Source organism: Scardinius erythrophthalmus (assembly GCF_964197995.2).
Source record: "Scardinius erythrophthalmus genome assembly, chromosome: 2".
Taxonomy (NCBI): Eukaryota; Metazoa; Chordata; class Actinopteri; order Cypriniformes; family Leuciscidae; genus Scardinius; species Scardinius erythrophthalmus.
Window position 1 is genome coordinate 50,395,179 of NC_138222.1, and position 25,390 is coordinate 50,420,568.

Here is a 25,390-nt window from a genome sequence, read left to right on the forward strand (position 1 = left end):
GCTATTGGTCAATCTCATGTGAGTGACAGGTTGTCCCTTGCGCTGGTAAATGCGTCAGAGAAGAGATGCTGCTGCAAGAGGGAGGGGAAATTATTTTTATTAAAGATTATGAGGGCACATGAAATTAAAATAAAATGAAGATGTGTATGGATAAATCATTAATACTGCAATATTCCATAAAAAGCAGGAATTGTCCAGTGATTTCATGGTAACTAAAAAATAAACCTACTATATACATTAGCCACCATTTTATTGTAACTGATTATGATGACTACAAAAGTCTGAGAAGAAAATGAACGTCTGAGTATTTCTTAATGTGTATTTTCTGAATATGTCTAGAGATTGGCGTAGGTCTAGGCATTGGCTTGTGCTGTGTACCTTCAGCTGGCGGCTGCCCGGGAATCTTCATTCACACGCTGTCACCAGGATCAGTGGCACACATGGATGGACGATTAAGGTTTGAACCTGTCACATCTTTAAAAAGTAAAATTTTGCCAATAACATAAAATACATTAATATGAGATCTGAGACTCCAATGTTTTCTGTTATATATTTCTTCATAGTTAATTAGAAAATTTGAATATACTGTACATTTTCAGCCTATCTAAAATTACACAATATACTTGAATATTTTTATGAGACTCATATTTTTTATGCACCCTTTCAAATAATCTTCTCCATTCACACAATTTTAATCATTTAATAATCTCAGTTTACTATAGTTAAATGTTGGGACAGTGTACTTAGCAAATTACAAATCCCAAAGTTCCCCCAATAAGTGTAAATGTAAAGAAATTATAGTTGCGTTTTTAAAACAAAATGTTCCACAAGTGTTGCAGTTTGCACTCAAAAATAGTTTATTCAATGAACTTAATTAAGGAACGCTATGTGCAATTAGTTTAGACATGTACAACAGGACTAAAACAAGTTTAAACAAGTAATATTTTCTTGAATCAGTTGTAAGAGAATGTAATCCCATAAAGCTTGCTGGGAAATACAGATCCATTGTCCAGTTGGTTATGTCACCAAAAACAATACATTTCTCAATACAAAGTGATGAAGTTCACTTACATTTTGCTAATTTTATATGATTGGACATAATGAAATTAAGGGGTGACAAAATGTTCAAGAACTCTGTCGCATTAGCAAAGTTTAGCAAAGTAATTTGAACAAGCAGCAAAAATCTTAAAATTCTTCTTTTTTTTCTTTTTTTTTATATAGTAAAAATGTTAATTTGATGTTTTGAGGCTACATAAAGGCATGTTTCCACAATGTATTACTTTAAGATTAAGATGTATAGCAAATTATACACTGCATATCATGTTATAAATGGCAACATTATTTTATTTTCATAAGTGTGGTTTCTAGAACGTTTTTAAAACTAACCAAACTGCAGCGATGTGAATTGTTGTAATAATGTGTGTGGTTGCTGGGTTGTTAGTAAGTAGTATGTGAATGTTTGTCAGATGTGGCGATGAGATCATGGAGATCAATGACACAGTGGTTTGCAACATGACACTGAACGATGTGTACACGGTTCTGAGTCAGTGCAGCCCGGGCCCGGTTCAGATCATCATCAGTCGACACCCTGACCCAAAAGTAGGTTTACTTTCCCTTCAGGAGTTTAACATAAGAGAGCATCATGTGCCTGATTTACTCGCATGTGTTAAGACAATTTACACTTCATTATGGCTGTGAGCAGTCAAACCTTAACATTATTGTTCATAAGTTAGAAGTTGTCTGAGTGTGTGCTAAAATTTAAAGGCTATAAATCGGCTATGTTTCTCTGTGTTTATGAAGGTTTCTGAGCAGCAGCTCAATGATACAATCACTCAGGCGGTGGAGCACAGCAGACTGAGGAGAGACAGGAGTCAGTGGAGTATGGATGGATGTAACAGCAGTGAGTTATTGATCTTTTGTTTGCTCTGAAGGCCTATTTCACACAGTGATTTTACAGCATAATTGCAACTGTAACTGTGGCTCTGTACAGAACGTAAACTTATTTTGGGGTAACCACATTAACAACTTCCTTTATTAATGGCATTAAAAGTGTTATTGTGAGTGGGCATCAATCAAATGGATGATCATGAAATCTGATTAATACTGGGAGGATCACAATCACATCCAAATGTTGCAGTAAGCCATTTCTGAGAAACACTGTTGAACACTTGTAGCCAATCAGCATTAGGGGGCGTGTCCACTCATGATGGGGGAGGAGAGAGAGTAAGCAAGAGGGAGATTTGAAGAATTTCTGTAGAAAGAGAGATTGCTGAGAGACATTACAAAAGACGCCGCGGGAAGGTCTGAAAACAGACGCCGAGGTTGCATTGTTTCTTCTCCATATGGGAGTAATCTGGTTTTGCTATGTTTCACAGAACCATGAAATGCTGTTGTTGTAATGCTTGCTATAGTAACAGGACAGTTTTGAGTGTCATTGTTTGTCTGGAGCTGGTGTGCTGCTGGCGACTAACAACCAAATATTGCTTGTATTTACTTACTTTATTCACTTTTTTTTTTTTTAGCGATGCATTATTTTGCTTCGCTTCAGCTTTGATGAGACATCCACTCGTGCTTGTGCATTTTGGGGGCGGAGCAATGATATTTTAAATGTCGACAGTGTTTCTCAGAAATCGCTTGGAGAAAACCACCTCTTTCATTTACCTTTAAGAGGTGGTTGTGCCTGGATTCACTTTTTTTGGAAAAATAAATCCTGTTTGTGTACTCATGTGTGAGTTGGAAACTATTTTAGTTGTAAAGTTATGCTTTACTTAGAAGTGGGAAAATCTATATATACAATGGGCCTTCGAAAGGTATAGTGATGATTCTCTGGGACCCCGGTTGTCAAAGTCTCAGGCGTGCACCCATGTCTGCTTTGTACTTTGTACAAAATGAACTGTCCATGGTGACTCTTCTGCAAAGAAGATAGGCAGTTGGTTTAGACATGTCTGTATCTGATCTCAGGTCTGAGGAGATCAGAACCCTGTTCGCACAGCAGACAGAAGTGTATCCGCTGTCTGGACAGGAGCGGTAGTCATCTGACCTGCAGACGAGCACAGAAACCCATGATCCGATCATGCAGTGAGGGCGCCTACAGCCAGCGCTGTACACCAGCCAGCGTCACCACTCAATCCTTCCTACAACCGGAGCACGTCACCAGAGTACAGAGCATGGACGTCTCTTTAACAAACAACAGTGAAACTTCACTTAATAACACACTTTCTCCAAACTCGTTCACTGATGATGACTATAACATTCCCTATAAATGTCCAGTAAATTTCATTGGACAACAAACATTAGATGTGCATACAGGTGGGGTGAGAAATTCTAAGCCAGGACCATCAAACCAGACACGGAGGTACTGTCGACGACAGGAAGTCAGCAGTCAGGAAGCGCTGACTGATTCGAGCGGCTCTAGTCGAGGTTCTCCAGTAAAAGAGGAAGATCTGCTGCCTTCTCAAAGCAATTGCCAGGTATGGCTATATACTGTACACGTTTATGAAATGCACTATATTCTAATGAGCAAAAACTTTTTTGGTCAATTAAAATGTTTAGTTCTTTGTTTTATCTTCCTTGTGTAGGGTTTCACATCATTTAATATCATGTCAGTGATGTTATGTCCACTAATTTAATCAAATACAGGATTTAAATCTACACTTTGGATTGTATTTCTGTTGCTTTTTTGCTCTCTTCTCTGTCAAAGAGACTATTCACAAGTAGGCGTTTTTCACAGTGAGATTGTTGCATTGCCCATAAATGGTAGTTGAGTATTGTAAGTCAAGACATGATTGGTTTGACTTCAACACTTGCCTTATTGTCAAATTCTTCACAAGTCTTGCATATGAAAATCTTGCACCATCATTGTGCATGTGAATAGCTGTAATGCTACGGCCCTTATAGGGAAAAATACCATTACCTTTTTTTTCTTATAGTGTGCCTTGTCTCATCTGTGAAAAACAGAAATGTGTCAAAATTAACAAGACGATTTTAAGTCAAAGCATTGGTGTTATCTATTTGGATATTCTTTTCCCCACACCTGCCAATGGCCAGTGATTTAAGAAAGTGTACCGGTCATAAACAATTTTTACCAGCCATGAAATTGTTTTTGCAAAAACAAGCAGTAATGACACCTAAATTTTAGTGAAAATACACAATTCACTATTCCAATATACCACAGCTAAAAGTACTAGCAATAAATTTAAAACACTGTTAAAGACAAGTAATCAGTCAGTAATAAAATAAGAGCAAATAATCAAGCAAAAACACAAATAAATATAAGATTACAAATATATGTATAAATAAAATGAAATGTAAATAAATTAAATAAACAGTGCTTTTCAGGTTGTTTAGGTAGGTCTGACATAAGTTTTCAGGTACATAGGCTACATGTAATAAAGTAAGCAAATGTAAAATAACTGCATAGTCTCCACTGTATGAATTAAAAATCCTTATTAATTAATGTTAAAGTTACAAAAGTTATTCAGTCAAGAGCATTAAGTTATTTTTTCCTTGTCCTTTATTTGATTAACATTAAAAACACAGACAGCAGCAGGAATATTAGGCTGTTGTCACTTTAAGACCAAATGCACAGATCTAATATACACATGCCGTTTACTTTCTCAACTGTTTACGCTCACTTAAGACATAACAGACTATGTTTATCAGGACCCCAACAGGAAGTAAATAAGACATTACATTTTAAAACTCTTAACACGCCGTCTTTTTGGGACTTAAGCTTATTCACCGTATCCGCCAGAGTTAGATAAGTCCATACATACCCTTCTCATCCTCCGTGCGACAAAATAACACCAACATTTTCCTATTTACATGTTGTGATTTGTAGTCACAGCATGTACAAATAACAAGGTCACATGAGACACAGCCATCTTCTAACCGTATACATACTGGGAACTATATTCTCAGAAGGCGAAGCACTGCTACTTGGGCGGAGTGATTTGCTCACAGCACCTGAGAAGCCCTATGGTGAGGAGCAGAGAGTTCGCTCAGAGTTGGAGTAAATCACTCTGCAGAAGAAGCAGTGCTTCGCCTTCCTGAGAATATAGTTCCCAGTATATTTACGGTTAGAAGATGGCTGTCTTATGTGACCTTGTTATTTGTACACGCTGTGACTATACAAATCACAACATGTAAATAGGAAAATGTTGGCGTTATTTTGTCACTTATTGGGAGCAGTATGCTAGCTGGAGCCGTTTACCTCCAGTCTTTGTGCTAAGCTAGGCTAGCAGAGGGTGCGTCAGACAGAGTTACGGCACGCACGGAGATGAGAAGGGTATGTATGGACTTATCTAACTCTGGGGGATACGGTCAATAAGCTAAAGTCCCAAAAAGTCAGCGTGTTCCTTTAAAAGTGCACTCGGTCAACAGTGTTAGATTTTCCGTTATCAATGCCACTGTAGAAATGCATTATTTGATTAATTTAGTTTAATTTATTCTACAAACAAAAGTGTACCATAACAGGGGTTTAGCCATATAAAAAAGCAGTATTCATTTGGTCAGACTACACTGAATATTTACACATCATCATTTGTCACACCAGAGGATCATTAAAATAAAATGTTAATTAAAAGTGAGAAAAAAATTGACAAATGGGGACCAGTCGCAGCATCTAAAACATGGACTTACAACAATTTTATAAATATATGTCCTTTATATAAATATTTCCTTCACAAATAAATACATTTAACCTTAAATAGACCTATAAATTTTACAGTGACTCATTATTTAAAATATTTTATTGCCTTACAGTCTTTTATTGTCTCTCCACATGCATCTAGTTTTTCTGCAGCCTATACAGGGCTTTGAGAAAGATCTCAAGGCTTCTGTTTAAAAATGTACGTAGAAAATCATGCTACCTCTTTTTGGACATGTCAGTGTTTGGTGACAGTGTGAAAATGAATTTGTGTGCACTTCATACTAAAATCTTATTTGCACAATAGTGCATCTTTTTGTTACAGGAATCGTAATGCTTGAGCGTTTTGCATGGGGCATGGCTCTTGTGTGTGTACTGTGTACATGCCTGTGTTTCTGTTTGCAACAGTGATGCATGATGAAATGATACTGAATGCATTTCTACACCTTTTCACATTTTTTTTAAGACTTAAACTCAGCCAGCCATTTCCTGTTTTTGTGACAGGAAGTGGTTGAACACGCAGAAGTCGGAACTAAAGCATCTGCCTGTATCTCTGAGCCTAAAAGGGACTCAACACACAGAGGGGACAGACAGCACAAAGGTATGTTAATCAGAAATACACATTCTACTGGTTAATATTCAGTTTAAAAATAGCAATATGTCATGCAGGTTGCAAAACTTTCACATAGACATTTACATTGTATTATTCTGATATCTGATTTTCAAGAAACGTACAGTATGTTGAGACTTTTCATTTCCTAATTCAGCTGTAATAGTAAATTTCAGTGTCCTAATAACAATATTTTTTATAAAACAAAGTAGCAGTTTTTTTTTTTACATGTACAGTATATTATAGCTGTTCTGTTTTTAAATGAAAATAGAACAATTATTGTGACAATTATTGGATGCGTGGCAGCACGCGAGTTAGTTCTCACTTTGAACTTCTCTGTTCTGCAGCTAAGTAAAGGGAAATACATGTGAAAACTATTATGTTACAGGTCCAGAGTCCCCATCTCAAGTGTGTAGTCCGAGTAAGAGGGTCGGTCTGAGACGTCAGGCTCATTTGGAGGTCAGTACAGATCAACCACTTGACCCCTGGGTAAAGCTGACCGAAAGTCCAGAGAACCAGTCATTCTGCTCCAAAACCATGAGTGACCATAATGGAGATGCTGAAGTTAACAGCAATGCTTCTGAAACCACAAACATCACCTCAGACTCCAAATATGAACAACCTCCCAATGTTAAAAAAGGGCCCCCGGTGGCTCCAAAGTCTGCAAGAGTACGTCAAAGCATGAAGAGCATTAAATCTGGGAAACCGATAACAGAGGCTTTGAAGCAGCCAGATAACAGGAGCCACGATACTGGCAGAACCTTTGGGATTAGTCTGAGGGCTGCTTCATCAGGAGCCAATTTGTCAATCAGACAGAAGATCAGCTCATTTGAGACTTTCTCAAGTGCTGATGGAGCCGAAAGGCCGAACAGGCGACTGGCCCCAACAGCATCTCTTCCTCCAATGGAGAAGACAGCTAAAGCCTCATCTGCAGACTACAGCAATGCAGAGAGAACCAAAGTTAACACAAACAACTTGCACAATAATGATAACTGCCAGTCGACACCAACAATTTCAGCCACCACCCAGCCTGCAGAGGAAGAAGAGCAAACAGCTTCCCTCAGTTCAGATATCATTTCAGTGCCCCATCCTGCAGAGGAAGAAAAACAATCAACTTTTCATGATTCAGAGCCCTGTAAGCCAATCCCTGTTGAGGAACCTGCTCTGGACTCAAAAGAGCTTCCACCTGCTGCTGAGAATGAGCAAGAACCCCTGCCTTCTCAAGAGGATTCACCCCCACCTTCTCAAGAGGATTCACCCCCACCTTCTCAAGAGGATTCACCCCCACCTTCTCAAGAGGATTCACCCCCACCTTCTCAAGAGGATTCACCCCCTCCTTCTCAAGAGGATTCACCCCCTTCAAGCCACGTACCAAGAAGATCTAGCAGCTCAAAAGAGGGTATTGGAGAAAAACCAGAAGGTGCTGGAACTCATACGGTGAGCTTGAGGACCCGAAGTCTACCCCTCAGTCCTTCTTCAGATACCCCCACCTCAAGTGGCTTAGAAGGGGAGAGCCTGGGGATAATCTTGTCCTTTAGCAACCAGGTGTCCAATGCTCTGATGCGATCCATGCAATCCCTGCCGCAGTCCCCTTGCATTCGGACTGGGAACCCTTGGAGCGCCCCACCTGGATCCCCTCTTCATAACCCAATAGAAGAAGACTCTTCTGCTGAAAACCCCCCACCTTCACAAGCACTAGAAAACAGTGAGAGGGGTTTCTCTGTAAGGTATGTATCTTATCCAAACATATTACTGTATCTCTGAAAACAATGTAGGACAAATGCATTCAGAAGATGAAAGCGTTTGTGGTACAAATACTCGATGCAGTGTTTTGTTGGCTGATGGTAAGGAATAAGATCACTTGCTGGGACTGAAGCCAACAATGTCAACTTCTTTCAAGTTGAGAACTGGCTGTACGATAAAGGCATTGCAGAGTTTTAAATGATTCGGGAGTCTGTTTTAAATGAAACGAGAAGAGGAAATGCAGCTCAGTTGAGTTAGTCACAAACAACAAACCCTTTCATGCTAATGTCTTGTAAACTCTCGCACTAGTTCTTATCACTGTAAGAAGGGAAAAAAAAACACTTTCCCGTCATGCATGTTTGACCTAAAGTAGTTTATAGATAAATGTGGTGAGATATTAGCTAATTGGCCACAACATTTGCAAGTGAAACCTAAAATTAGTCTGTAGTTTGCCGAAGTCTAAGGCAGTAGAACAGGGGAGTCCAATCCTGCTATTGGAAAGTCTCTGTCTGGCAGCTTCTGGCAGTTTAGCTTCAACTATAATTAAACACATCTAATCTAACTAATCTACAGCAGCGGGGTAGTGTCCAAATTTTCAGTATTCCTAAAACATAGGCCAAAAGTAGCTGGGTGACCTATTACTTCCTGCGATATTTTGAATTGTGCATATGATGGACACTTTACTATCCCATGAGGCCACGGGAGAGAATTTGTAAATGGCAGTGAAGCACAGCTGACGCTGGTTGTAACTCTGGAACCAACATAGTCTCAGCCATGTCTCAAATTGAGTTTGAGCCAACCATACTCCATGAGGACTACCTTCCTACAGACTTCAGTTTCAACACACAAGTAATCCTGAACACCTTTATTAGCTGGTTCAGTTGTGTTTGATTATGGTTAGAGCTAAACTCTGTGGGATGGCAGTCCTTCAGGAGCAGGAGCTGGGTTGGCCTCCCCTGCTCTAAATCACTTTCAAACAAGCTCATTTATATCTGGTCTACAGCTTGGCTGAACTGAGAGAGCGTACCATCGAGAGAGGGGAGGAGTGCGAGAAGGAGGAACGGAAACCCGAACGACCGCTCACTTCAGCCTCAGCCCTCTGTGCCCAATCGATGCTCTCGGCCCTTCCTCAACAGGAGATTCAGCGGATGATTCAGGAAGTCAAGGATCTGGATGAAGACACGCTAAGGGTGGGTTTAGCCCTGCTTTAATAATCATTGGAGCAATACAACAAAGTACATGCTGTCGGCTATTGCCTGGCATAGATTAGTTTCATATCCTGCTATGCAAACCTGAATATGTATGAGAGGTGTGACAGATTAACAATCAGTTCTCTATAAAGAAACAGCATATTGAAGGTGCTATTAAAGTTCAGTGAGCTTTCTTTTGTGTTTTGCTATATTCTAAAGCTCACTTGCTAACAGGGTTAAAAAAAAAAAAAATCATACAACTCTTAGTCAAGAGTGTGACTTCCTGACCATGGCAGTGTTGCAATGTTCCTCTGGAGTGCATTTTGCTGCACTGTTTTGCATTTATGACTGTTTCCTTGATCAATAGTCAAACTATGATGTCTAAATTCCTTCTTCGATAATTGTGGAATTTAAAAGTGATATGCACTCAAAACCTTCACATGCCCTTAGACATAATGTGCTTTAGTGGTGTAGGAGTGAAATGCAGAAGAGGAAGTGTTGATATTTTGCAGAAATTTCTTGAAAGCATGCCAGGTTTTTCTGTTGGCTGTAAAAATAAGGAAACAATCCTATAAGCTGTTTAAGATGAGTGATTGGCTGTATAAGTCTGCAGGACTGGATTACTTACCCACTGCCTTGAATCAAAAAAGCTTGTTGATTTCACTTGTTTTAAATGGTCTTGTGGTGTGACAAATTATTATTTTGTTAAGTATTCCAGTCTCTTAACTGATATTATGTGATAAAACCTGCATGCACAATAGTTTTCATACAATTTGAAAAATTATTATTAGAAAAAATGTTTTAAGATGGAGTTTAACAGGATAGCTTCAAGGCTAACTATTAGCATACGACCCTCTAGTCCCTTGATGTAATTTGTATTATGTAAATAAGGTCAAAACACCAATCAAATGTTAGATCCACCTAAATAGTGTCACACAGCAGGACTGTTAAAATGAACCTTTAATGATCAAAAATACTAGTTCTTGAGAGTATGAGAGGTAAAACAAGACTGAGCCCCCTGTTCAGATATGCATATTCCCCACAATACAGGATGTAAAAAGCAGTATGTTGAAGGAGTAGTATGTTTGAATATGCAGTTTTATAAAACAGGAGGTGAACATGAATACCCGCATTACCTCATACTTCTGTGGAGATTAAAGTGTGTATTGTATCTGATAGACACTTTACTATCCCATAAGGCCATGAGAGAAGAGTCGTCTCATCATTGATGAAGAACTGCGATGAGGCTGACATAATCAGTACACAAATTTGGATGCAGCTCTGGGATATTTGGCTCAAATCCCAAGACAAATTCAGTAGGTGTGCCTTAAAATTAGGCTTTGCATTTGAGGACACTTATGATTCATATGGCTGCTAATATAAATTTGTATCCTATTTAGACCAGTGTCATCATTTGTGAGACAGTGCCAGATGCTTATGAGATTTTGACAAAATAACTATTCATGAGATTATTTTGTGCTATTCAACATTAGGAACATACTAGGGAAGGCTATATCTCAATCTCTCTCTCTCTCTCCCAAAACTGCATGATGTAATAGAGTGGGAACATGATCCAGCCCACCTGGAAATCATCAATGAGACAGCTGTTCTTTACAAAGCGATAAACCCGTGTTTTCAAATGCAGATTGTTCTCTGGCATGTTCTAGAAAAACTGCAATGCTAAATGCATTTGAGTACTAAAATTCAGCTTACTATACAGCTACAGGTACAAAGGGGTTTTAAACCACTAAATACTCTATAAACAAGGCTGATTTGTATTTCTTGATGTCCATTAGCAACTGGAAGGCATCCAGGTTGTGATTCTACATAAAGAAGAAGGAGCTGGCTTGGGTTTCAGCATTGCTGGTGGTATTGATCTGGAGAACAAAGCAACTACAGTGAGTGACAGCTCCAAATCTCCATAAACCACACACCACAGCTCATCTACTTCACCTTTCAACAAGAAACACAGCCTATTGAATGTTGTCATCATTTCCACACACTCGTGTCGTTCAGACCCTGAAACACAAAAGAGGACCTTAGGCAGAACGTCCAAGCTTCAAATCTAATTCATGCTTCTGCTCAATTAAAAATGGCACATTTGTGGCAGGGTTTACATCACAATAATCGTCCCTTCTGTTGTAGCTTTCAAATGTCATGTTTTTCATATGTTTTTGCACACGAAATTTGCTATCTTTGCCAGAAGAGATGATTTTTAGAACAGAAACGACTTAAATTTGGGTCTGTTCCTCACACAAAGCTATCATATATCTTTAATCTTGGCAGTGAATCATCCAAATTTGTTAAAAAACTTGGACATTCTTACATGTGGAAGCAAAAGAAAAAAAATCTAGGTCAAAATGTCATGAGGATGAGTAAATGATGACAAAGTTGAACTATTTCTTTAAGGGATACACTACTGATACATTACATTAACACATTTAGAATACGCTTTTATCAAAAGCAATAATTAAAAAAAAAAAAAATCAGTTTTCATTTTCATCATTGATAAGTATAATCAATAATCAGTAAATCAGCATATTCACATGATTTCTGAAGGATCATGTAACACTGAAAATTCAGCTTTGCAACAAATATTCAAATACTGTATTATTGATACAAAAAAATGCAGCCTTAGCGAACATAGGAAACTTCTTTCAAAAACATGAAATATTTTTATTGATAACAAACTTATGAACAGCGGTGTATCTTATAGGATACTATGAAAAAGATAGGTCGCAATTACCTATTATTTTTATTCTGTGGTGGAAACAAGCTTCCATAGGATACAGTTCCAAACCAGTGGTTCCACTTTAGCTGTAAATGCAAAAGCTAGAAAATGAATATTTTACAGTATTTTAAATGGTAATTTTATTCACTGTATATGTATCAAATCATGTACCTTCAGGTTCACAGGGTGTTTCCCAGTGGCCTGGCTGCTCAGGAGGGCACCATTGAAAGAGGAGATGAGGTGTTGTCCATTAACGGTCAAACGCTAAAAAATGTCACGCACAGCGACGCCACGGCGATACTCAGGCAAGCCCGCACCATGAAGCAGGCTGTGGTGGTGGTGTCCAAGAACAAAGACGCAGATGAAAAGGGAAGCGCTAACGCTAATGAGTCTAGCAGCGGGGCAGAAAGCAGCGTCACAGGTGGGCCAACATTACTGACGATGGCACTTTTGTGTTAGTTCGGCCAAAAATGAAAATTTATTTACTCACCCTCAAGTTGTTCCAAACCTGTATGAACTTCTTTCTTCTGCTGAACACAAGAGAAGATATTTTGAATAATATAAGTATCCAAACAGTTGATGGGGGCCCCATTGACTTCCATAATAGGAAAAAATAATACTATGGAAGTCAATGAGGTACATCAAGTGTTCCAACATTCTTTAAAATATCTTCTTTTGTGTTCAGCAGAAGAAAGAAATTCATAAAGGTTTGGAACAACTTGAGGGTGAGAAAATTATGATTTTTGGATGAATATCCCTTTAATAGGGCATAAAAGGGATACAGAAATATGTTACAAGAGCTACAAAAAAATAAGACTTAAGTCAAATAAAAAGCCCTATTTGAACTGGTCTAGTATTCCCTAAGGCAATGAATTCATGTTTCACAGATGTACTAATTCTGTCCATATTCAACACGTCAGATGTTCTTGCACAACTTTGGTTGAAAGAAGTTTTTTTTTTTTTTTGACTTGAATGGAAAATTATTTTTTCAAAATGCTTCTAAATTTCTTGTGCCACCTGGTGGGCCTTCATTCTCGATTTAGACCTTTTTTTGACAATTTTTTGTGTACAGTAACAGTTGGTGTAAAAACTGACTAATAATGATAATCAAACAAATCACATTCCAGTGGGTTTCATGATGTATCTAAATGTTCCATGTTAATATTTGCTACTCATTTAGAAAATGACTCCAAATAATTAAGACTAACATAATGCAAAAATGTGTGTACATTCATTCTATGATTTAAAAATGTCTCTTAGGGGACAATGGAGGTGAGGCTATAACAGTCGAGCTGGAGAAGAACGCGGGTGGAGTTGGGTTCAGTCTTGAGGGAGGAAAAGGCTCCATTAATGGAGACAGACCACTAACCGTCAACAGAATATTTACAGGTGAGACTATGACTGACAAATCAGCAGATTATATTCACATTTAATGTGCTGAATCATGAAATGGATGTAAACATGGTAAAATGTGTTAAATGGCCTCGTGAACACTGCTAGCTGAAATCAAAATAACCAAAATATTTAATAAACCAGCATGCCAATGACAGTGTTTCTATTCCGCATAAATCTCTCGCGCTTTCTGTTAAGTTTTCTGATTCCATATGAGCCTGCAAATCAGTAACGTAAGTCATGCAATACATACTGTCTTTTCTCTGGCAGGAAGTGACGCTGAGCAAAAGGGGCTGAAGTCTGGTGATGAGGTACTGCAGATACAGGACTCGTCTCTGCAGGGTCTCACACGCTTTGAGGCCTGGACATTCATCAAAGGTCTGAACGACGGGCCGTTTACACTCGTCATTAAGAGAAAAAGATGCGAGTAGAGCTAAACTCCGTTCAAAAGCACTTATAAAAACCCAAAAGAAAAAACAACACATACTGGACTGCCGATTTTGAATCAACATTAAATTATGCAAAAACGTTATTTCAAGCCTTGAGGAAATGCCTCCAATTTTTTCCCAGTTGTTTCGACCAATGAGTTTAGTCTATTTTTCTTAACAGAGATTGCAATCCAAAAGAGCAATTTCTAACCAATTAAGTATTTTAGATTTGAGCAAGAAACATGCATTCACTATAAACATTCACATGACTTTTTAGGATCTTTCTTACCCTCCTCACTCTCACGAGTTTGACAATTAAAAAAATTCCCTTATATTTCCAGGTTTTCCAAAACTGGGAAACTTGCTGGGATCATTCAGTTGCGTTTATTGCTCCATTTAGCCATTTATGCATTTTGACAGTTGTATGACTTTCATATCTTGCATGACGTCCTTCACTGCATGATGTGGTACTACATGATCAGGAAAGTTTGAGTCTTATAGCACATCGCTGTGCTGGAGTTGTACTGTTTCACTGTCACGATCAGGGATTCATAAAAAAAAAAAAAAAAAAAAAACAGATTCTTGTCAAGTCTGCCTGTTTTGATGCAATGATTTGCACAAGCCTGTAAATATACACTTTAAGATATCACATTATATTTCTACACAATTTCACCAAAGCCGAATGTAAAGAACGTGCCATGAAGCGATTGAGGCACAATGTTTTCAAGAGAAAAACAAATGGACTAAGTATAATTTCAATAATAATTTTTTGTTTGCTTTGTCAAACGCTGCCCCTAACAGCACATCACTCTTATTTTTCATCAAATACAGAAATAATAAATACATTCATTTGATAATAATTAAAAAAAAAAAAACTTATCTTCTAACAGATTCCACCTTTGTCTTGTTAGTTAGGTATTTTTGGTTTCCCTTTAAAAGAATAGCCTTAATATATTGAAATGGTGTCAGAACAAAGATGTTTTAAATGTAATTACTTGCTAAGGTTTGTAATGTCCAAATAAAGTATGATACAAATGATAAACGAGGTCATCAATCATTTTTAATATCGAAAACAGAATCAAACAATGGGTTTGACAAAGTGCAATTTCTTTTGTTTTTGCTTCTTCTTTTTGGGTATTAACAAACAGTACACAGATGTCCCATAGTGCAACTACACTGAGCAAAAACAGAGAAAAACATGTTTGAGATCAACAGGAAATGACAATTGACACAACTTGAATGCATATTTCAGGGTCTAATAATGCGTGATTCATCATTGCATGTTATTAGAAAGAAAACAACCCGTATCACTTTTAGTTTAGCATTCAATTCTCACTATTAACTAGTTGCTTAATAGCAGCCAATATACTAGTAATATGCATGCTAATATTACTTATGCAGAATAAGGCATAAATATGTGCTTTATGAGCATATTCAACATCCCTTAATCCTACCCAATTCCTTACTACCTTGCTAACTATTAATAAGCAGTAATTAGGAGTTTATTCAGGCAAAAGTTGTAGTTAGTGAGAATTGGACCCTAAAGTGTGCCCAAAAAAATCTTGACAAAACTTGCTCCGCCTCTAAAATGACAATTATCTGCCAGCATTCTGGTTTGTCCCCCCCCACTTTTCACAATCCATTCCAATCAATTCCAGATGGATAAAATCAATTGCCTCCAATCAAAATGTTATATTCAAAATACTGTATGTCAGTTTACACAGAAGTAAAATGGTTTGCGAACAACATTCCATGTCGACTTCAACAAAATGAAAAACCCTCGCTTGACAGTGGAGAGAATTGACATGATTCCTAACAGAACGTAAATCTGTGTTTTATTAAAGGGGTCATATGATGCTATTTTCAAAGATCATTATTTTGTGCAATGGTTTAATATGTGTGAACATGCTTTAAATGTTAAAAAAATACAGAATTTTTCCTCATACTGTACATTATTGTAGCTCCTCTTTGCCCAGTCTTTCTAAAACGCGTCGAATTCTACAAAACCCCTCCAACTGAAAAGCACAGTGTGCTCTGATTGGCCAGCTGATCCAGTGCATTGTGATTGGCCGAACACCTCGAGCGTGTGTCGGAAATGTAGCGGCCCTTACCACAATCGCGAGCTTCAGCTTCCAAAGCAATTATAACTAGTTAATAATGTCGTCAGTTTTACCATATCAGTCGGATTCTGAAAATGCAGAAGACCAAGCTGAACGATCGGGACCAACTTTGTAAGCGTGACTTCAGCAGAATGTTTCACAGTGTAAGTTTTTAATTTGAAACTCTTTCTTTTCAGATACGATGTTATGACCTTGTACTCTCCCACTGCACACACACAAACCTTTTGGGTTGTATTGTTCTGGAACAGTGTTGTAAATAAATCTTAACCACTGATTCCTAATTGCGTCCAACTTTCGCATAGAAACAAACAGCATCTCCCCACGACATGGCGCCGGCATTATGCGAAAATTTCCACAGTGACGTATGTGAGGGAGAATCCGATCGAGCCGTTTTAGCTAGGTTCTGCCTTCTCTTTTAGATAGAATACATCTTTTTGTGGAAGACTTTGTAACTTTGCAGATCTTATACATGCACATAAAACAGCTACATAACATATTAAAGAAAACAGAAAACATTAAAATGCATCTTATGACCCCTTTAAAATATATAGATAACTTTGCACAATACTACTGAAGGCAAGCACCTAGCAAAACAGATGTGTCCCCAAAAATAATCCTAAAATGCACTAGAGAATTTTGCTCATTTACAGCATATAAAAATAAAAAAGCACAGAACACATCTCCAGGCCATGAGCATGCGTTCACAGTCATTTCAATGATGGCATATAGGCATAAAAACGCAAAGTACCGATTGGCTAAGACATGTGTCAGGATGGACAATCGTGCAGCTGGACACAAAACGGGCAAACGGTAATTAAAGAGATAATAGTCAACAAACTAGACATACAATACACTCTGTTCTCTCTGAGGTCAGTCATATCTGTGACATACATAGCATTAAACAGTACTTTTGTCCATGTGCAGTTTAGACAGATTACAAGCAGAAATGCAAAGCCAAAATGGGATTCATTTCTCCTAATATGGGGGGAAAAACTTTTGTACATGCTTTTTTGGAATGTTTTAAAAGGCTTGGGAAAAATCCTGAATTGTCTCTGAATTTAAGAATTCCTTCGAAAATCCTTTCGATTTATGAGCGAGAATTTGAATTGAACTGGCCATACCCCACATGATTTAAAAGAATAAATTTAAATTTGAATTCAAATGACAAGAAGTGATTAACATGCAAAGTCATTTAACACAGTCAAACAACAGCAGAATTCATTAGTCTAACACAACAACAAAATGTAGACCTTGGGCAAAATGAGAGCATTCTGGGTCATTCCACCAAGGTCCATCAAATGTGTACAGTAAATTAATATTATGATAGCTAATTTATTAAATATGTATTATTTTACATGCATACATACATACATATAGTATACATATATATATATATAGAGGGCTGGGTATCGTTATTTTTTTTTCGATATACAGTAGTCAACATTTGAAGTGGATCAAAACCTTTCATCAAAGTTATATATGAATTTTGAACAATACCCGTTCTTGTCTTAGGACAACTTTGATGAACTTTTTTGATTCACTTCAAATGTTGACTACTGTAGATACAGATACCTTGATTTCGATACTGGTTCCTGAATGATACTTTTTTCGATACCTATTTTATAAAATCATTTTTAACAAGATTACATTACATATTACCTAAAAAAAGCTTTGGTTTATTTTTTCAGTTTGTTTACTTTTTTTTACAGACTCAAAGACTCATATAGGCCACTGGGGGGCGGAATATATGCCTTGCTCTCAAGCGCACGCATAAAGCTTGCCGCAAAGCACTGGCAAAAGTAGCCTAATGATTATGAATGTGTCTGGAAAAAAGACATTTCAAATGTTTATTAATGGTGTTTTCTGAGTCAGTGTTGGCTGCAAAGATGAAGTTGACGTTTCTGACTAGTCATTTCCGTAGTATAGTGAACATGCGTGAGCCTATAGAGAAAAATGCACCTTTCATTTGGATTACATAATCAGAGATTATTTGTTTTAGATTGGTTAGTTTAAAAGTATACATTTCAAGCTTTCTATATGCCTATTTATTATGTCTGTGAGGCATGTAGCCTATAAGCTGAGTTTCGGTTAATTTATGTGACGCCCTTCAGTTCATCTTGTAGTCGAAGACGAAGCAACTTTCTGCTCTTAAGTTTATTCCGTGCCCTGCCAATTGCTTCATCAGATTTGTCGTGTTGCCGGTGTTGTGCTGAATTTCGACTGCCTGCCAAATTATTACCCCCCTCGTTGAAGTCGCAACCTGATTGATTGCCTAATCTTAACCCCTCACCCACACCTAATCTTAAACCAAGCCAATACTAAGGGGGTAATAATTTGGCGGGGGTCAGAAATTGGCATAACACTGGTCTTGGCAGCAATTATCTTGTCGCAAATATTGCATCGCGCGCTGTTGGCATCGAGCCTTGTGAAATGTAGCCACACTTTTGATTTTTTACATCTATTGTGGTTGGGACACTACAGCCTCACGTGTCGTCTCTGGGTGTACCCGGCGTAAACTAATGTTTTTCCTAGATGCTTTGCCACAGCTAATAATGCTGCATGCTTATTGGCTCACTGACATTGACGAGATTAACCTCTTAGGTATCAAAATTTGGTACCCAACGACAAGACATTTTTTGATACTCGATGGCATCGAAGCAATTCGGTCGTTGGCTAAAAAGTATTGAACTTGATACCCTGCCCTATGTATATATACACACACACACACACATTTCATTTTAAATTTTATTCAGGTAATTGTCAACTTCCATGAATTCGTATTTGAACTCTGCATCTTGTTCTCTACCTCAATTCAAATTCAGAAAATCTTTTGGAATTTTATTCATTTTTAATTACTCTTGATTCCACTCAACCTATTCCATACATGTGTTATTTGTTTCTCTCAAAAAGATGTATGAAATAGCTTTCATCCATTAGCATTCCCAATTGTCTCAATGGCAGTTGCTCGGCTGGCTGGCACAGAACACGGATACTTTTGAATGGCCATCAATAAAGAAAGACGGTTTATACTGGTTCCAGAATCACCAGCAGGGGCTAATGGGGTCATGCTAACCAACTAAACCTTGAGCCTTTGCTTTGCTTTTTTTAATCATCATATCACAACATCCCTCATTCGGGCCTTCTTTTGTCAGTCTCAAACATACAGTACACAATCTCAGTTATGCTAACCGAGAACAGCAGCAAATGCAGTTCTTCAAATGAAATGTCTGAAGATACTCGTCTGTCCGTAAACATTGAATTGCAAAATCCATTTATGCGCAATAATATCACTATTCAAATATAGAAATACTGGGTTTAAGACTTGTTTCAGACTTGTGATTTAAATGTCAAACTCAAGCATCCATCAAGAGCTCAATTATTCAAATAAAAATGCAATCTTTAAACTCAGACAACTGACATTAAATATTTGACTGAAATTCTAAAAACAGCTTATTAAAAGAAGGCTTTGTTCCAAAAACTAGTGAACTGCCTATTTAGGCCAGACATCAAAGGTGAGTTCCTGACAGCAGTTTCAAAAAGTAAGCAGCAACCTTATGTTGCCTTCTAAGATAGCTCAATCTAAAGCAGCGTTGCATATTACTGCACATGTTAATGCTAAGCTTTATTGATATCAGTTGTGAGACGAGTCTCTCGTTTGTTTCATGTAGCACTATTTGTATGACACACACAAATCAGTAGCTTAGTAGAAACTATGTTTACTAGGTTATTTTAGGCCATTTATGAATGAAATTATTTTCAAATTTATCATAACGCTACATTATGGAATCACACCATTCCCCTGAAACAAAATGTCATTTGAACGCACTGCACATCACTTTGGATAAAAGCATCTGCCAAATGCATATGTGTAAATGTCTGTTTTTTTGCGATAGTTCCTCATTTGAATCACTAGTTTTCAGAATTTATGAAAAAACATGGTAAAGAAAATGTTCCAGTTTTCTATACCTATAAAACGGTCTGTTCAAGTGTTTGGACACGGTTCTGTAGCTGCTGGAAGAATCAGGAATAAGGTCATTTCACTTCCCACCTAAAGCTTGATTAAATGCAAGGTGTGTCAAATTATCAAAATATTCACATTTATGATTAAAGGAGGATATTTTCTATAAAGTGTCAGGAGCTATTTCATCGATTTTACAGCTTTGGTCAGGTTGCTGTAAAACTCCACCATACTGGTGGGGAAAAATGAATCGACAACTGAACGAGGAAGTAAACCTCCAAGATCAGTCTGGAAAAAGCTGAACAGCTGCGTTTTGCCTGGTTCCCTACAGAGAAAAAAAAAAGGTATACTTAATCTTTTTTACGCTACTGAAAAATTTGAATGCCATTTTGTCACCATCTGCTGTCTTGTATTTGAATTACATCAACCCAAGATGCTTGCGTTGAATGGCATGCTTATCTTTCTTACCCAGGAACTGGAACACAAAAACAGCCACACGGGTGGTTGAAGCCTCTGACATAGCCGGGTTGAGGAGGGCAGTTTGGATGGCTTACGTTGGTAGCTAGAAAACAATGAAAATGTGATTATCAATAACAGCATTATTAAGATAGATACCAAGTCTTATGCCAATGGAAAAATTATGCCATTCAAAACAAGTTTCTGAAATTCTGCATGAGAATAGTGTCAGATTCAAATCCAATTAAAGGAGCATACCGTTTGATGACACTGTGCCATCCTCATAGCGTTTAATGGAAATGACATCAACAAAATCTCGAGGCGATATAATGCCCATAGCAGCCGAGGGCGTGACGGTTCGGCAGATCAAAACATCCTAGGCAATGAAAAAGAAAAGATTTAGAAAGGTATAAATCTGCCGTTGTACGCATCAAATCATTGCAATGCCATGTGCATCAAAAAACATCTCAATGGAAATTAGAAACAAGGCTTATTATTAAAGGTGAAGTTTCACTAGCGTCACAAAATAAAAATGGAAAAAAAGTAATAATGACTGTTTTCAAACAAGTATCCCAGACATTGATCAGACAAACTCACGCCATTGGTTGAGCCAATGTTGCTTTCGGGCTGGTTTGTAAACTCAAACAAATAGATTGATGTTTTAAAAGCGCCATAGAACCGTTGAAAGTGTTTTAACATAAAAAGTACAAGCATGACCTTTAACAATCCAAGTAAGAACACAGAAATAGCTGAAAGGAGGAACTGGTCAGACCATGAGATTTTACTCAATAATCTGCTTTCATATATTTGTGTTTATCTTACCGCTGACACCTGCTCAAGCAGCTCAAACTTTTTTATATTTGAATCCCATTTTACACGAAGTCCATTGATTTCAGGTTTCAGGCAGTCCCACACTTTCTCTGGACTGCCATTGACAATCCCCTCCCCTTTATACCTGAGAAACCCAAAGAACACACAATCACTGCTCATGCATACTGGACAAAGGTTAATGTCACTGCTGTCATGTTTGCACATGATGTCGACAGTATGTGAATGCTGCAAAAAGATATCATAAAATATACAGATTATAATGTAAATGTAGATAAAAAGCAAATGTAAATGCAGTGATATGCACTATACATGATGTTTATTATTACAATATTACACATTTTGACCTACAAATGTACAGTTTTTTAAAGATTGCACAACACTGTTTTTGATATTGCGACATGATGGAAATTACAGCAACTCTTTAATAAAAATAAAAATGTGTACACTAGTGCAACTGATGGGAAGTTTTCTGAGAAGGGGACAAGCCTAAAATAATGAAATTCTGGACTGGTGAACCTAATGTTTCACTTTCTTGGGAAAATGTAATTGAAGAACAACAATGAAAGAGAATTAAAGCTTTTGTTGATAAATTTAAAACGGTTTACATAAAAATAAAAGAATAAAAAAAGGAATCATGGCAAATATTTCAAAACATTTAATTTTGAGAACGTACCAAAATCCTCAAGGCCACAATCATATCTTTAAGTTCTTCAGGAAACATAGATGTTTCCTTTTCTACAAATCCAAGAAGCTCAATAATGACCCTAATAGAAGACTATAATCTAGTGATAATACAAAGTCAATATTTGCCAAGTGAAATACTTTCTGAGATCTGAGAATAACTAAAGCAATGCATATTCAACATGTTGAAACTCTTTATGATCAATTTTTTTAATGCCTGATAGCATGGGCATTGATCTCATTCTCAGACTAAATTATGTCCAATTTAGTGAGTGCACAATATAATATGTAACAGGGTTGCCACTAACTAGAACACGAGCAGTCAGCACATATGACGTCACGATGACAAATATACAAGATCATGTAAATGCACAATATTTTATACTTACACATATCCCGCGAATTCACAAGAGGGTCTCCAACACACCACAACATCATTCTAGAAAAAAACAAAACACGTTTGTTTAAAGACAAACCACTGCTAAACATGGCAAAAAAAAAAAGACACTTCTGTTTAATACTTACAGTTTTCTTGCATGTTTTCCATCCGGACTCGTCTTTTTTGTAGCTCAGAAGACGATCCTCCACTGATCTGGCCGTGTGCATATAATCCATGACGATAGACAGTGTATAGTTTTATTTGATATTTTATTGGCTTGTCCTTAACAGCACATGCATTCAAAGCGTTCGCGAGCGACCGGCAGCAACCGTCTACTGTAATAGCGTAGATTACACAATTTACCTTCGATTCTTCCGAGATCTTCGTTCAATTCATTCAATATCCATAAACTAACAGTGGCTACAGTTAAATCCGCCAGCTTCTGCTATAACATACAGATGTTTTCAGTTCATTCATTAGTTTCAGATGATAAGGGTGACTGTCATCTTGACTGAACGGCTGCGACAGATAATAATCAATACAGTATTAAAAGAACGCTTCAATTACACATGCGCGATAAATATAATAAAAATAGATATAATTAACCCGTCTAATGACACGAAATCATCATAATTTTAAAAAGGCTACTTCCTTAGTCCTGGAGATCGTCAGACAAATGTTGCATTCTGGGAACTGGAGTTTTCTGTGTCGATCCTGTTATACACTACAGTAATGTCCTCATTGCCACACGACTCGCTATTTAAATAATACATATTCAAATATTATAAATTTAAGCGAATATGAGGCCATTTTAAATAATTACACTACTTCGGTTTGAGCAGATGTTAATTTTTTTCCCTTCTGATCTATAATAAATAGTGAAGTATTAATGATTTTGATAAACGTTTTGCAGTATTTTATATCAAAACATTAAATCCATTATAACCTATAAACAGTTGTTTTGAGACTTTGATTTATTATTTGATCTTTTTAACCATTTGAATTTTCATTTTAATTATGTTAGGAAAAAACTTCCATAATAACCGTTAATAAAGTTACAGAAATCAGAATACCAATACTCCAAAAGGTGGCTAAAAATGAACTTTATGTTGACAACCGCATCTGAAATAATTTTGAAAATGTCATGGATCATGAAAAGAACATCACTGATCATCAGTGATCAGTGGTTAATTGTGCCTGAATGTGAGAAAATAGTTCTGAAAGAGTTTCATTGTCCTTCTGGAAGTACTTCCTTGTATTCCAACACAAGCATATTCATAACCCTCCTGGACGCAAATATGGATTGACGTGATGCTTTTTTCTTTTTTTGAGCACATGTTTATGCCAAGACTGTAACCACATATTCAGAATTGTAAATAAAATAGTTCCGAAATGTAATAATTTATAAACTGGCTATTGAAAAACTTGCACACGCAACCTCTTAATCTGAATATTGATATTCAAAGTGATATTCAAACGTATCAAGGCCACAACTCCTGCAGAGATTGAGGGGGAAAGTGTTCAATAAGGGTTTTCATTGGCTGACTCTAAATGTTTTCATTTAGTACCTGATCTTGAATTCATGGTTACAGCCTTGAAATGGAAAGTGGAGTCCACAAATGTCCAAACAATGTAATTTTTATATCAGATTTAATGAAAATCTACAGATACATGCAAAGTACACTTACAGTATACAGTTTGGTCATTTATTTGTGCTTTACATGGCAAACTGCAACTTTTATAGGATAAACCTGTAGGCATTTCACTGAATTAATGGCTGTTTCAAAACCTAGTAAGCTGCCTTGCTGTCTGCCACCTACATAAGCAGCTGCCTAGTAATGAGGGATCCGAACTACAACGGAACCACATAAATGACTGATATGGAACGCTCTATTGTAGGCAGCAACTGCTGCTCAATGGAGTTTGGTGTTTGCATTATGCTAAGCTAATGGTGCAATACTCAAGTTAAAAATGAAGTAAAAGAGTCAATTTTTAATTAAATAGGCTAACTATTTTTTATCATTATTTTTAGAATGTAATGAAATGCACTATAATTTATAGTAACAATTTCTCTTAACTCCATACATCACCTTGGATGGATTTATGCTGTTTCAGACAGTTGGAGTTTCCCATTTGCAAACATTTTTTAGTCATACTGTGTTCAAGACAACTCAACTCAGAATTGACTTAACCAGTGGAACATCACTTAAGTTGCTGGTATCTTGGAAACAAAGCTTCTCAATGAAGTTGAGGGTTGATCGATCTGCTCTGAATTAGTGCAAGCAAAGTTCCAGTAGTTATTATCAAGTAGGAGGCGGGAGAATTTGAGTAATGCAGGGACGACATTTTTGTAGGCCAAAACCCAGAAACAAGTTAACATTTTTGCACGCCTGTTTCCATAATCCTGAAGTCAGTGGGTTTTTGGTTAATTGCCTGAAATGAAATTAAGATGTTTTCATGTTCAAATGCATCAGTAATACCCACTTGTGATTTTTTTAAAGCTTTTACTTGTCTTGAAAAAGGCGGTTGCTAACAAGTGGCTAAATTGGACTACAGAGGTTATCGTTATCATACCAAACAGGTAAACTCATTTTCTCACTAGTCCACTTCCATAGCCTTGTTGTGTTTGTATTCAAGCACTTGCAAACTATTATAACAAACTTTCATAGAAAATTGTTGGAAATTTGTCGAAAGCTAATGTTGGTGACACACAGTCATGTGACTGTGGTGTAGTTTGTTTATAGCCTAACTCTACATTTATGAATTTTGAAGCAAAGAAATACAATCACTAGAAGTAAAAAGCTAGTGTTCATTTGTGAGGATTATCATAATGACAAAAAACAAAACAAAAAACGTGTAAGTATCATAAATATAATTTCTACAATAATCCAAAAGCCAATGGAAAAATACTAATGGGATATTGTTAAGGGAACCAGAATGATGCAAACTTTCAGGTTGGACTACAAAAATACATCATCACTCCAGCACTCTATTCAAAGTTCAGAGTCAGGAACGCAGCATTATTCACAGTGCATTCTGGGAAAGGATTCATTACAATTTGGCAAATAGAAGTTATCTTAGAAGGCAGGATAATAATGCAACCTACCTTTTGAAATAGACTTCGTGTTGGTGTGCGCCTATGAGGCCTTAAAATGCTTCCTACGTAGACAGCTCACTAAGGTTTTTGAAACAGAGCCATAATCTCGGTTTTAGATCTAAACAGG

At 37.1% G+C, this 25,390-nt stretch overlaps 2 protein-coding genes across 3 annotated transcripts in view; one reads left to right on the forward strand and one right to left on the reverse strand.

Moving 5' to 3' along the window:
* Nucleotides 1-14,783, forward strand: part of il16 (interleukin 16) — a 33,299-nt gene extending 18,516 nt beyond the window's left edge. Inside the window, exons 12-23 of one of the 2 annotated variants that reach the window (XM_081359556.1) lie at nt 340-457; nt 1,467-1,599; nt 1,801-1,900; nt 2,962-3,470; nt 5,793-5,849; nt 6,152-6,248; nt 6,646-7,984; nt 9,004-9,190; nt 10,987-11,088; nt 12,099-12,342; nt 13,182-13,310; nt 13,584-14,783. In XM_081359556.1, coding sequence (XP_081215682.1) covers nt 340-457; nt 1,467-1,599; nt 1,801-1,900; nt 2,962-3,470; nt 5,793-5,849; nt 6,152-6,248; nt 6,646-7,984; nt 9,004-9,190; nt 10,987-11,088; nt 12,099-12,342; nt 13,182-13,310; nt 13,584-13,744 — 3,176 coding nt within the window. In that variant the 3' untranslated portion in view covers nt 13,745-14,783. The remainder of the gene's footprint in view (nt 1-339; nt 458-1,466; nt 1,600-1,800; nt 1,901-2,961; nt 3,471-5,792; nt 5,850-6,151; nt 6,249-6,645; nt 7,985-9,003; nt 9,191-10,986; nt 11,089-12,098; nt 12,343-13,181; nt 13,311-13,583) is intronic. The other variant, XM_081359557.1, reaches the window with a different exon arrangement.
* Nucleotides 14,784-18,601: 3,818 nt separating this feature from the next.
* On the reverse strand, nt 18,602-22,861 carry stard5 (StAR related lipid transfer domain containing 5). Its single transcript, XM_081352835.1, has 6 exons — nt 22,313-22,861; nt 22,177-22,226; nt 21,098-21,230; nt 20,534-20,651; nt 20,288-20,381; nt 18,602-20,144 (listed from the first exon to the last, which is right to left on the reverse strand). The coding sequence occupies exons 1-6, from the start codon at nt 22,400-22,402 to the stop codon at nt 20,000-20,002; spliced, it is 630 nt and encodes a 209-aa protein (XP_081208961.1). The 5' UTR covers nt 22,403-22,861; the 3' UTR covers nt 18,602-19,999.
* Nucleotides 22,862-25,390: the final 2,529 nt, after the last annotated feature.